Raw genomic sequence first — 14249 nt, 5'->3', positions numbered from 1 at the left:
AGCCGGGGTGGTCCTTCAAAGTTAAATAGTTGCTAAAAATTCTAGTTCAAATCCCTGCTTGACCGGACTTAATCTTATGTCCCCTACTCAGATAAACAGCCATGTCTCCGTGGTCCTCTGTAGCTCAGCTGGTAGAGCACGGCGCTTGTAACGCCAAGGTAGTGGGTTCGATCCCCGGGACCACCCATACACAAAAAAAAATTAAAATAACATGTATGCACGCATGACTGTAAGTCGCTTTGGATAAAAGCGTCTGCTAAATGACATATTATTATTATTATCATCTTTGCCCTTTCCCACAAAAAGGGTGAGGGGGGGGTGAGGAGAGAGAGAGGGGGGTGAGGAGAGAGAAAGGGGAGAGTGCCCTCTCAATGAGGAGAACTGGGTGAGAGTTCAGAGAGCCCAATATATAAGAGCCTACAGATGTGGAGTCAGTCAGCCGCATCATTGGTCAAATACACAACTGAAAAGGCATCACTTCCTGTATGTACAATAGAGTTTTAAGAGCTTCCTGTTTCTACCCTGGTAACAAAACACTCTGAGAACAGACACTCTTGCTTCACAGCCTGCACCATGTCCCAAAGTCACCAATAACAACACTGCCAATGTAAACAAAGACAGGGGGGCAAATAAGCACATTTGCCATCACTAATCCCTCATTTGCCGTGGCAGGGAGTCAGTCAGCATGATAGAGAACCAGTGCTGGGCGATATATCAAATACATTTACATTTGAGTCATTTAGAAGACCCTCTTATCCAGAGCGACTTACAGTTTAGTGAGTGCATACATTTTCATAAATACATTCGATTAAGTAAAATGTATGTTTGCGCGTGATATTCTAAATGCCTGTATCGCAATAAAACAAGTATAAAAATATATATAATATAAAAAATGTGAGCGTTTATGTCCGCTTGTTCTCACGTCTTTTTGGTCTCGTCTCCTTCGCTCCTTCGGTGCTGTGCACCTTCCTGTTTAAACACACAAGCCCCTCCCCCTAGCACGTACAGCTAGCAGCATTTTAGCCAAAGACTTATACTAGCTGTCTAGTCGGTTTTAGAAAATGTGCAATAAGCATAAAACACAATTATATAAGGAATTGGCTAATCGTTCTCATTCTGAGAAATAAAGGTAGGCCACTTGATTTCAACATCCAAACAAAGTGGACAGGCTAGCATGCTGTTCAAAACAGCTGGGGATGGATAGAAGAGTGTGTTCACAACAATTCAACTGTTCTGCCTTGTTAGCTAGCAAATAGATCCAAGTTGGCTAAACTTGAAATGTGGGCTTGTGCTTGAGAGTTTGTTTATGAGATCATTATTAGTGAATGTGCATTATGAATGGTTCTGGTAAACGTAACAAAAATGACATTTTCACAGACAGATCAGTGATTATTGCAAAGAAAGCAGGTTAAACTATTTGGATAAAATAATTACATAATTAGCGGGCATTATGGTTGAGGAAGGCTTATATTTAATTTTGGAATAATTTCACAAAGCCTGAATTCATTTGATTATTGCTGACTGTTTGAAATGCAGTGTACAGTGGGGAAAAAAAGTATTTAGTCAGCCACCAATTGTGCAAGTTCTCCCACTTAAAAAGATGAGAGAGGCCTGTAATTTTCATCATAGGTACACGTCAACTATGATAGAAAAAATGAGAAAAAAAAATCCAGAAAATCACATTGTAGGATTTTTAATGAATTTATTTGCAAATTATGGTGGAAAATAAGTATTTGGTCAATAACAAAAGTTTCTCAATACTTTGTTATATACCCTTTGTTGGCAATGACACAGGTCAAAGGTTTTCTGTAAGTCTTCACAAGGTTTTCACACACTGTTGCTGGTATTTTGGCCCATTCCTCCATGCAGATCTCCTCTAGAGCAGTGATGTTTTAGGGCTGTCGCTGGGCAACACGGACTTTCAACTCCCTCCAAAGATTTTCTATGGGGTTGAGATCTGGAGACTGGTAGGCCACTCCAGGACCTTGAAATGCTTCTTACGAAGCCACTCCTTCGTTGCCCGGGCGGTGTGTTTGGGATCATTGTCATGCTGAAAGACCCAGCCACGTTTCATCTTCAATGCCCTTGCTGATGGAAGGAGGTTTTCACTCAAAATCTCACGATACATGGCCCCATTCATTCTTTCCTTTACACGGATCAGTCGTCCTGGTCCCTTTGCAGATAAACAGCCCCAAAGCATGATCTTTCCACCCCCATGCTTCACAGTAGGTATGTTGTTCTTTGGATGCAACTCAGCATTCTTTGTCCTCCAAACACGACGAGTTGAGTTTTTACCAAAAAGTTCTATTTTGGTTTCATCTGACCATATAACATTCTCCCAATCCTCTTCTGGATCATCCAAATGCACTCTAGCAAACTTCAGACGGGCCTGGACATGTACTGGCTTAAGCAGGGGGACACGTCTGGCACTGCAGGATTTGAGTCCCTGGCGGCGTAGTGTGTTACTGATGGTAGGCTTTGTTACTTTGGTCCCAGCTCTCTGCAGGTCATTCACTAGGTCCCCCAGTGTGGTTCTGGGATTTTTGCTCACCGTTCTTGTGATCATTTTGACCCCACGGGGTGAGATCTTGCGTGGAGCCCCAGATCGAGGGAGATTATCCATTTCCTAATAATTGCTCCCACAGTTGATTTCTTCAAACCAAGCTGCTTACCTATTGCAGATTCAGTCTTCCCAGCCTGGTGCAGGTCTACAATTTTGTTTCTGGTGTCCTTTGACAGCTCTTTGGTCTTGGCCATAGTGGAGTTTGGAGTGTGACTGTTTCAGGTTGTGGACAGGTGTCTTTTATACTGATAACAAGTTCAAACAGGTGCCATTAATACAGGTAACGAGTGGAGGATAGAGGAGCCTCTTAAAGAAGAAGTTACAGGTCTGTGAGAGCCAGAAATCTTGCTTGTTTGTAGGTGACCAAATGCTTATTTTCCACCATAATTTGCAAATAAATTCATAAAAAATCCTAAAATGTGATTTTCTGGATTTTGTTTTCTCAATTTGTCTGTCATAGTTGACGTGTACCTATGATGAAAATTACAGGCCTCTCTCATCTTTTTAAGTGGGAGAACTTGCACAATTGGTGGCTGACTAAATACTTTTTTCCCCCCACTGTATGACCATTTATTGTACAACAAAGCTTAAAGAACGTTTTTTTATTATCTTTAAATAATCATTTGAATCGAGATATCGTGAATTGTATAAAACATTTTTTATATATGAGATGTACACGTATGCCTAATGGAAGAATAATATTAGTAACTCGTATTTAAGTGTAGCAATTCAATAAACGTTGTTTAGCCTGCGCATCTTTTACAGCATGTCTTGCCTCGTCGCTCAAGTGGTTAAAATTGTTCAAATGGATGTCAATTTCTTTGAGTCTTCTTTGTCCTGTGCAACTATTTGCAATGCATCAGTGCAACAATGTTATCATTACTGGCCAAAAATTATCACACACACACACGACAGTTCAGCAATTAGCAAAAGCAAGCCTGCTTCTTTCCCCGAATAGGCTAGTCCTAGTATAATTTTTTTTATCAATAGCTAAATATTAGGGCTATAGGTTAAATATTTACCTGTCAAAGAGCAAGAAAAACTGTTAACAGATTATGAAATGGCAGATCTGTCCATTCCTCCAGGCTATGCTCTGTGGTGATCTGTCCATTCCTCCAGGCTATGCTCTGTGGCGATCTGTCCATTCCGCCAGGCTATGCTCTGTGGTCCTCGGTCATGCATGGCAGATCAGTCCATTCCGCCAGGCTATGCTCTGTGGTGATCTGTCCATTCCTCCAGGCTATGCTCTGTGGTGATCTGTCCATTCCTCCAGGCTATGCTCTGTGGTGATCTGTCCATTCCGCCAGGCTATGCTCTGTGGTCCCCAGTCATGCATGGCAGATCTGGCCATTCCGCCAGGCTATGCTCTGTGGCGATCTGTCCATTCCGCCAGGCTATGCTCTGTGGTCCTCGGTCATGCATGGCAGATCAGTCCATTCCGCCAGGCTATGCTCTGTGGTCCTCGGTCATGCATGGCAGATCTGTCCATTCCGCCAGGCTATGCTCTGTGATCCCCGGTCATGCATGGCAGATCTGTCCATTCCTCCAGGCTATGCTCTGTGGTCCTCGGTCATGCATGGCAGATCTGTCCATTCCTCCAGGCTATGCTCTGTGGTCCCCGGTCATGCAAAGCTCCACTATTGATTAGGCCTACGTTATCACAACACAGTGCAATGAGGAATTTAGTATTGTTATCAAGTGTGAAAATAAAATAAAAAAAATGTATGCACTCACTGACTAAGTCGCTCTGGATAAGAGCGTCTGCTAAATGACTAAAATGTAAAATGTAAGTGAGTACACAATTGTCTATAGGCTGTAAACTGCATTGATGTAGGCTAATGATTAGGCCTGATTACCAACAATGAGGAGACAGCCTACAGGGAGGAGAAGAGGGCCCTGGCGGAGTGATGCCAGGAAAATAACCTCTCCCTCAACAAAACAAAAGGAGCTGATCGTGGACTTCAGGAAACAGCAGAGGGAGCACGTCCCCATCCACATTGACGGGACCGCAGTGGAGTGTGTGAAAAGCCACAACTTCCTCGCCGCACACATCCCGGACAACCTGAAATATTCCATCCACACTGACAGTGTAGTGAAGAAGGCGCAACAGCACCTCTTCATCCTCAGGAAGATGAAGAAATTCAGCTTGGCCCCTAAAACCCTCACAAAATTCTACAGATGCACCATTGTGAGCATCCTTTCGGGCTGTATCACCGCCTGGTATGGCAACTGCACCGTCTGCAACCGCAGCCTGCCCAACGCATCACCGGGGGCACACTGCCTGCCCTCCAGGACATCTACAGCACCCGGTGTCACAGGAAGGCCAAGAAGATTATCAAGGACGTCAGCCACCCGAGCTACGGCCTGTTCACCCCGCTACCATCTAGAAGGCAGCGACGGTACAGGTGCATCAAAGCTGGGAGAGAGAGACTGAAAAAAAGCTTCCATCTCCAGGCCATCAGACTGTCAAATACAGTGCATTTGGAAAATATTCAGACCCCTTCACTTTTTCCACATTTGTGACCGACCGGCTCGATCTTATGTAGCAACATTTGAAATTGTGTTTCATACATTGGATAAAAGTAGAGACTCAGAGCTAGAAAATGGTATATCATACACTACAGTTGAGAAATGATGGGAAAGTAATTCTGCTTTGAAAGTTGATAAACTTGTAACCTCACTTTTGAGAAAATTGCCTTTTAATGTTTTGGTACACCTACTGGAGAGCTATTCTTTGTCTACATCCATTCAGCATTGTTCACACCCTCTTAAGCTTTAGCCCCACCCATCTCTTTAAGGATTCACATGTGAGGCCATGTACTAAACAACCAAAGATTTCAAGATTAAAGGCTGGTTTATACTACGGATGTGTCTGTAAATTTAATCTGGAGTGCCAGAGCGTTGTCAGATTGTCCGTTCGTAAATTCAGAGTGTTACGCTCTCGGAGCGCACACTGGACGCTCTGGCCGAGGAGTAGGGTTGATCCGAGCACTCTGACCTAACAACCGCAGTCAAGCACCCAAGCTAACTGGCTAACGTTGGCTAGATACTTCCAGACACAAATGAGAGAACAGCTCCCTGACCATTTTCCTAGCCCTAGCAGAGCTGGTTAGGCTGTTTTTATGTTATCCAGTGCATTGGTGACTGCAACTGTCTGCTGGCAACAATTTAAATACACTGTTTTTGCCAATGTTTACTGACACCGGCCATATTCAACGCGTGTTGAGCGTTCGTAAATTCGTCAGTTATTCTGCACTCTGGCACACTCAGATGAGTGCTCTGAAATCGGAGTAGATAGCCAGAGTGAATCTACCAGCTACATCTAACAACAGTTGTCGCAGTTACATCATGAACATTCTATTGAAATGGTTACTTGCATAGTGGAGTTTTTTGTTAAGACATGTAGCTAGCTAGCTAGCTAGCTAAACAATGAACCATAATCCCAACTCATGACGTTACTACCCTGCATGGATCTGCAGGTAGCCAACCAACCAGGTTCAATGTTAGCTAGTGTGGTGGAAATGTAATATTCATTACATATACTGTTTAATTAGACATACTATGCTGTTTTACTTAAGAGAATTGTCCATTGTTATATGTTGTATGTTTGCTGATACAACATTGTCTTGTGTGACTTAGTCATAAATCTGAGCACACAGATTTATGAGCTGCTTGGGTGCGACCACAGTATGACCTCCTGTGTTTACGATCGGCAGGAAATTAGCTATGTGGGAAGTACAGGGAGGAAAGAGAATCAGCTATCTTGATATACACAGACGAGCTAAATTACTTTTTAACAACTCTGTTCCCAGGGCCTGTTTCTGCACATCTGTCACATAGATAAAAAGGATGTACCTTCTATAAGAGGAGAGACAACTGTTCGTTGAGCTTTCAACTCTTAACTATTCTTAGTGATGGTTGATTGCTTCATTTTTGCAAATCTTATAATAAAGTCTCTCCTTCTGGTTAGAATTCCCACCACACTAGCTAACATTAGGCTATAACTAGCCATGCAAATGGCTCTGAGATGAATAATATTACTATACAGATCATACACGTAACGTTAGCTAGCAAGCCAGCCAACTGACGTTAGCTAGCTAACAGTACACTAACTTGAAATGAAAACGACTGACAAAATTAGAAACGTAATATCTGAAAATGTAGCTAGCTAGACTATGTTACCCGTATACATGGATGGACGAGTCTCCCGCTCTCTCACGGATGCCATGGTTGCCCTTAGTTTGAATATGTAATCCGGAGACAGGTGTTTTATACAACAGCCTTCTGCTTGTTCTCTTTTCGACTCAGTCTGCATATTTGCAATCAAACGCCAGAATTTTCTCCATCTCCTTAGCTATCATACTCTAACTCCACAGATTTCAAAACTCGGTCCTCCAGAAAGTGGAGAGCAACACTTATGCAGTTCTACTACGTGATATAGTTCAAAAAAGCCGCATTAGAAAAGGATTACCTACACATACTGACCAGCTCATGTTATAGACGGAAGCGTGCTACATGGCAGACCAATCCGAACTCATCTCTCCGCAATGTCCAGCCCACTCATTATCTCAGCCAATCATGGCTAGCGGGAAGGTTGCTGTCTTTTTCCGTGGCTATACAAACTAGGCTCGTAATTTAACAATTGTATTCGTATTTACAGATGGCATACAAGTTTGTTATTAAGGCACATGGAAGTTCCAGAAGGCATTTCTGCCTAGTTTCCTGAAACGAGTCACATTGTGACGTTACATCCTTAATTTAAATCAATTGTATAATGTTTTTCCCCCCTCAAACTACACAAACAAAATTCACCACAATGATAAAGCAAAAACAGGTTTTTAGAAATGTTTGCAAATGTATAAAAACAGAACTCTCACATTTACATTAGTATTCAGACCCTTTAAATCAGTACTTTGTTGAAGCACCTCTGGGAGTGATTACAGCCTCGAGTCATTTGGGGTATGACGTTACAAGCTTGGCACACTTGTATTTGTGAAGGTTCTCTCATTCTTCTCTGCAGATCCTCTCAAGCTCTGTCAGGTTGGATGGGGAGCGTCGCTGCACAGCTATTTTCAGGTCTCTCCAGAGATGTTTGACCGGTCAAGTCCGGCCTCTGGCTGAGGCAGTCACAGACATTCAGAGACTTGTCCCAAAGCCACTCCTGCATTGTCTTCGCTGTGTGCTTAGGGTCGTTGTCCTGTTGGAAGGTGAACCTTTGCCCCAGTCTGAGGTCCTGAGCGCTCTGGAGCAGGTTTTCATCAAGGATCTCGCTGTACTTTGCTCCATTCATCTTTCCCTCAATCCTGACTAGTCTCCCAGTCCCTGTCGCTGAAAAACATCCCCACAGCATGATGCGGCCACCACCATGCTTCACCGTAGGGATGGTTTTGGCCAGGTGATGAGCAGTGCCTAATTTCCTCCAGACGTGACGCCTGGCATTCAGGCCAAAGAGTTCAATCTTGGTTTCGTCAGACCAGAGAACCTTGTTTCTCATGGTCAGAGTCCTTTTGGCAAACTTCAAGCGGGCTGTCATGTACCTTTTACTGAGGAGTGGCTTCCATCTGGTCACTCTACCATAAAGGCCTGATTGGTGGAGTGCTGCAGAGATGGCAGTCCTTCTGGAAGGTTCTCCCATCTCCACAGAGGAACTCTGGAGCTTCGTCAGAATGACCATCGAGTTCTTGGTCACCTCCCTGACCAAGACCCCTCTCCCTGGATTGCTCAGTTTGGCGGGGCGGCCAGCTCTAGGAAGAGTCTTGGTGGTTCCAAACTTCTTCCATTTAAGAATGATGGAGGCCACTGTGTTCTTGGGGACTTTCAATGCTGTAGACATTTGTTGGTACCCTTCCCCAGATCTGTGCCTCGACACAATCCTGTCTCGGAGCTCTACGGACAATTATTTCGACCTCATGGCTTGGTTTTTGCTCTGACATGCACTGTCAACTGTGGGACCTTATATAGACAGGTGTGCCTTTCCAAATCATGTCCAATCAATTGAATTTACCACAGGTGGACTCCAATCAAGTTGTACAAACATCTCGAGGATGATCAATGGAAACAGGATGCACCTGAGCTCAATTTCGAGTATCATAGCAAAGGGTCTGAATACTTATGTAAATAAGGTATCTGTTTTTTTTTTATAAATTTGCTAAAACTTCTAAAAACCTGTTTTCACTTTGTCATTATGGGGTGTTGTGTGTAGATTGATGAGGGAAAATGTGTATTTAACCAATTTTAGAATAAGGCTGTAACATAACCTAGCCTCCATAGCCTCCTGAGTGGCGCAGTGGTCTAAGGCACTGCATCGCAGTGCTAACTGTGCCACTAGAGATCCTGGTTCGAATCCAGGCTCTGTCGCAGCCGGCCGCGACCGGGAGACTCATGGGCGGCGCACAATTGGCCCAGCGTCGTCCAGGGTAGGGGAGGGAATGGCCGGCAGGGATGTAGCTCAGTTGATAGAGCATGGCGTTTGCAACGCCAGGGTTGTGGGTTCGATTCCCACGGGGGGCTAATATAAAAAATAATAAAATTTATTCACTAACTGTAAGTCACGCTCTTATCCAGAGCGTCTGCTAAATGACGTAAATGTAAATAACAAAATGTGGAAAAGGTCAAGGGGTCTGAATACTTTCCGTATGCACTGTAGTCACCACTAGCCGGCCTCCGCCAAGTACCCTGCCCTGAACTATAGTCACACTTACTAGCCGGCTACCACCCGGTACTCAACCCTGCACCTTAGAGACTGCTGTCCTATGAACATTGTCATTGAACACTGGTCACTTTAATAAATGTTTTGTGTTTTGCCCTAGCACTACACAGCTGATTCAAATAATCAACAAGCTTTGTAGTGTCAGGGCAAAAACCAAAATGTGCACCCCTTGGGGTCCGAGGACAGAGTTTGGGAAACGCTGGGCTATAGCCTACTGACGTTACCAGCGTGATTCAGAAATTAGGGAGAGATTTTTAATTACAGAAGAATGGATTAACTTTTTTTTCAACTATAGTTATCACGTTTCACATTGGATTTTTTAACTACAAAAAAAGTAAGACTTTGCACACACAAGCTTGTTAGCTAGCTAGCCCTGGTCCAACGTTAAGCCAACTCTCTGAAGTTCATAGAAGCCGCTCCTCCGTAGGTATATTTATGTGAGAATAATTCAGATAATGCATGTCATAACAAGATTACCAACACTTCAAGACAAGCCTCCTCCACCCTCTCTCACTCTTTCCCCATCCGCTAAATTTCAGTCGCATCTCGAGCCTTACACTTGTCTGTCCATCTCACATGTAAACACTGATTGGTAAAGTCATTTAATGTAAGGTTTAAAAAGAAACGATATAAACAGTACTTTTTTTGTTAGTTAGAACAGGTTCATAACTTTATTTTGCAGTTAGGCACAGTAGAACGGAATGAAAAATAATGGTTCTGTTCAGAACGAAACGACTGGAAAATAATTTTGGTTCCAAACCCTGGTTTAAAGCTGGCCTAACGTGTTCTCTCCAGGTGAAGGTGGTGTGTTTCAAACGGGCAGAGATTTAGTTCTGGTAAGACTGGCATTTCTGCTGGTGGATTTTGACACTAGGCAAAAGGCTCAGTTCTAATACTTCAAAAGGGCCTCAGAAATCCACATTGTTTGGATTGGGCAAAGTAATAAGGCAGTAAACATTTATTTCACCCATCCAATCACTTATAGATCTGTGTTTATCACAAGGAAACAAGGACGGAATTAAGGATCAAGAACGCATTCTAAAGTAATCGAACAGTGCCACTGTCTGTTGAATCACCAGCCCTGCCTGCACAGTTCTATATTCCACATACACCTTATATGCTTCAGCAAAAAACTGCCTCTTTCAGCCCACATAGGCTATCCACCAAGCAATGACCTGTTCATATGAAATGGGTCCTGAAACAAATGTATCCATTCAATTCTCTGCAGGGACAGACTCTTGAATTGAACCTTCCATCAATACACTAGCATTCTTGTGGTGAGGAAGGGACAACACCACCATCTTTATCAAATTGGATAAACCTATTTTTCTAATTAAGTTTGAGCGACATGAATAGTAAGGAAATTAGACTTGAGATCTACAGATATCCACAGGCTTTGGTTGTTGTCTTAGACTAGGATGCAGTACGGGTCAAGAGGCCGGGTTGAGGAGCTGGGGCCCAGACGCCGAATAAACCCCTTGATAGTCCATCTGATATAAGCCTGGATAAAAAATAATCTGAAGCACATTTTGATGGAGCGCTTTCATGCAAAGCATGATTCCACTAATATTCCACTTACTTGAATAAAATGGCAGGGTGTTACTCAAGCAATCAAACGTAAATGGTGAACTGATGCTGAGAAAATCACTCAGTGGTGTAACCATAAAAATGACAACTCACTGTGCAAGAAGTTTCTGTGATGCTTTTTCATTGAAAGGAAAAATCTGTGAATTTACCCTACAATGTTTGGCCCTACATTTAGGAGAGCCCAAAGGGACAATCCTACCAAAAAATGTTAAATCATACCCCTGCTTTGCACTGACTGAGGAAAATGAATGTGCAACCATCTCTGGAGTGGCTTTGGTAACAGAATGACCGTTCATGATGTCATTCTGTTACCAAACTTTGCATCTGCACTGTTCAAGTAAATGTATTTTTGTAAAATGTTAAGTGGAAATTGTTAAAAGAAGCTTGTTTAACTTTGCAATCTTTGGCTTTTAATAAAATAAATAAATAGGTCATTTAGCAGACGCTCTTATCCAGAGCGACTTACAGGAGCAATTAGGGTTAAGTGCCTTGGTCAAGGGCACATCGACAGATTTTTCACCTAGTCGGCTCGGGGATTAGAACCAGCGACCTTTCGGTTACTGGCACAACGCTCTTAACCACTAAGCTACCTGCCGCCGCTTTTGTTTGATTTAGCCCACATTTTAAAGTGCAAATTCAGAGCCTCAGCATCACTCTGTTACTGTGGAATTGCCCTTATGTTATGTTTAAAATGTTCAATCACCCAGTAGTTGCTTCCAGAACAGGGCCTTCAAGGGTGCATGTGTTCCCATGCACCCTTGCTTTGCCTACCTTGACCATGTCAGCCGTAGACTTCTCCAATTACATACCGCTTGCTGATAAGGTTTCTGTACATGTGCCTAAAAATACCCTCTCTGACAGGATGTGCAAGAGAGATAAAGCCATCTACATTAAGCCTGATGTGACTCCCATTACTATAGGACACAATAGGGTCACGGGAGGCAGCCTTGCCCCAAAAGTATGATCATCTTTACGTGACAGCAGTAACGGGAGTCACGTCGGGGTTATTAAAAGTGACATTTGCGTAGGTCATAATCAGTTTCCAAAAATCGCAATCTGTTTCATTAAGGGCTACTGTAAGTTGTGACAAACTTTCCAAGCAAACATTTTGGTTGTTTATTTCAGGATAGCAGTAGTAGATCAGCCTTTAAATGAGTTTAGCAAGGAGCTCCAATGTGACATAATGTCTGATATCCCATGGCTTTCAGCCAATCAGCATCCAGGACTCAAACTACCTATGCCATTTAGTACACACTTTAGTCCAAAGCAATTTACAGCCATGAATGCATACATTTCCCATATGGGTGGCTCCAGCGGGAATCGAACCCATGACCCTGGCAATGCAAGTGCCATGCTCTACCAACTGAGCCACAGAGGACCAGTGACATTTGCTTTTTGTATTATTTTGACAGGTCACTAAGAAAGACATGGGCTCTGTCTGAATAGGTCAAGCATGCCTCGTTAGCACAACACAATGCACCCATCGCATTCCCCACATTTCCAGTGTGTGTTGCTTTCTGAATAATAAACCTAAGGCCCTTTTCCTATTCTATTTGCAAGAGAGAGCCTCCGATGTCTTACAAAGACACAGGGGATAAGAGAGAGACCGCTTGATTGTTCAAAACAAATGAATGTCATTCGTCGACTCCCAATTCACAGTCAAATCAATACCTCCCCACGGCATCATGGATCTTATTCAACACCACCAACCCCATTGGCTTTCACAGAACAGTGGGGGGCATAGACCCACCTTTCCATAAGAGGCCATGTCTGCGTGCTATTGACTTAGTGTGCTGGCTAGCCTAGAGTTTACAAACTGCGCTAGCAGCTAGTGCTAGCCGAATACCCTACTGCTAGCCTGCTATTGACTGTGTTGGCGCTAGCCTACTGCTAGCCTATTAGCCTACTGCTAGCCTATTAGCCTACTGCTAGCCTATTAGCCTACTGCTAGCCTATTAGCCCACTGCTAGCCTATTAGCCCACTGCTAGCCTATTAGCCCACTAACTGTGACTCAAAGGTTTGTCGTTTCAGGGGAGGGAAATACCAGGCTTTTGCCCTTCTTTAGCGGTGGCGACCTCTCCTCCGTTGGGAAGAGGAAGGAAAGGGCGGGGAGGCAGTAGTCTACACGCTCTGGACAATTTGTCCCCAGATTAACTGGAGTGTGACAAACCATGGGCCGGGCTGAACAGAGGCAACGAACACAGGCGAAGGCTGCCCTACCCTATTTATTTCCCCTTCCTCTTAAAAACACTTACACAGATACACAAACATACAAATCACACTCTCAAACACACAAACCGAGAGAAACATAATGAAAACCTTCCCTAAACTATGACCTCACTGGGCTGTGCGGGGGATGGGCAGAGAGTAGAAAAACCAGCTTTTTCTCAATCTTTTCATGGAGCTCTACCCGCAATCCCTAAGAAAAACATCCCCTGATCCCCTGTAAGGAAACAATAAAACCCTTTCCAAAACGTCAAACCTTCAGAAACAAAGACCCTTAAAGCTTATCTTCCCATCTTGGTGACAAATCAGCCAAGAACCAATGTAGGGGAACAGAACAGCTAGAGAAATGCCGTCTCTCTTTCTGAGGACAAAAAGGAACAATGGTTCCTACGTACCTCTGAAGTGCATAAGAGCCACCGGCTGGAAAGGCCCATTGGAATTAGGTACATCCACAACCATCCTGATTCCAGCTTTATTGCATGTCAACATCTAAACTCGACCAGGAAGGCAATCCACTTAAGGCAAAGGGCCAGCCTCCATTTTAGCGCAAAAGCAGATGAGAAAATGAAGCTCTCTGCTGCTGGAGGGATCTGTCTAGTTAGTGATGTCAGCGGCAAGGAGCAAGCCGGTTGGCTGAGCTCGGACACAAGAGTGACGCAGGCAGGCAGCTCGGAAAGGCGGATTTTGATTGGTAAATAGAGAGCAGGGGGCGGGACTTAGAGGAACATATTAGTCTGTGATTGCTCAGAGCCGTTTCAAGCTTGCCCTGCCTTCTCTAATGAGTAGGAGCTCAACAAATTCACTGTATTCTATTCTAGTCATTGTGGAACATGACTCCAAGTGCATAATGGTTGGTAAAATTATTTATTTGAATGACAAAGGTACATACATGATGGACCAATTGTAATGTGATCAAACGAAAACACAAAACACTGCAAAAATGACACATCTCAAATAATACACTAAAAATATCACACTGGAAATAATGTATCAGTGAGTATAATTTAGGAAACATCAACAATCAAAATCTTCTATCAATTATTGTAACACAAAAATTGCGGGCTATCCTTGTAATCATTCCACTTACAGTGGCAGTGCTTTAAATCATTGGAGGAATAGGCCTAATGTGTCAAATAAAATAAAGATGTATTAGTCACATGCAT

General features: G+C 43.5%; 1 protein-coding gene across 3 annotated transcripts in view; it reads right to left on the bottom strand.

Annotated features, from left to right (window-relative positions):
• Positions 1 to 13644, bottom strand: part of LOC311146042 (serine/threonine-protein phosphatase 2A 56 kDa regulatory subunit gamma isoform-like) — a 37031-nt gene extending 23387 nt beyond the window's left edge. For all 3 annotated transcript variants that reach the window (XM_084182489.1, XM_084182487.1, XM_084182488.1), the window contains exon 1: positions 13482 to 13644. In XM_084182489.1, coding sequence (XP_084038615.1) covers positions 13482 to 13575 — 94 coding nt within the window. In that variant the 5' untranslated portion in view covers positions 13576 to 13644. The remainder of the gene's footprint in view (positions 1 to 13481) is intronic.
• Between the last annotated feature and the right edge of the window lie 605 nt (positions 13645 to 14249).

The sequence above is a fragment of the Coregonus lavaretus genome (assembly GCF_964263955.1).
Source record: "Coregonus lavaretus genome assembly, chromosome: 18".
Taxonomy (NCBI): domain Eukaryota; kingdom Metazoa; phylum Chordata; class Actinopteri; order Salmoniformes; family Salmonidae; genus Coregonus; species Coregonus lavaretus.
This window is presented reverse-complemented; position numbering and strand designations above follow the sequence as displayed.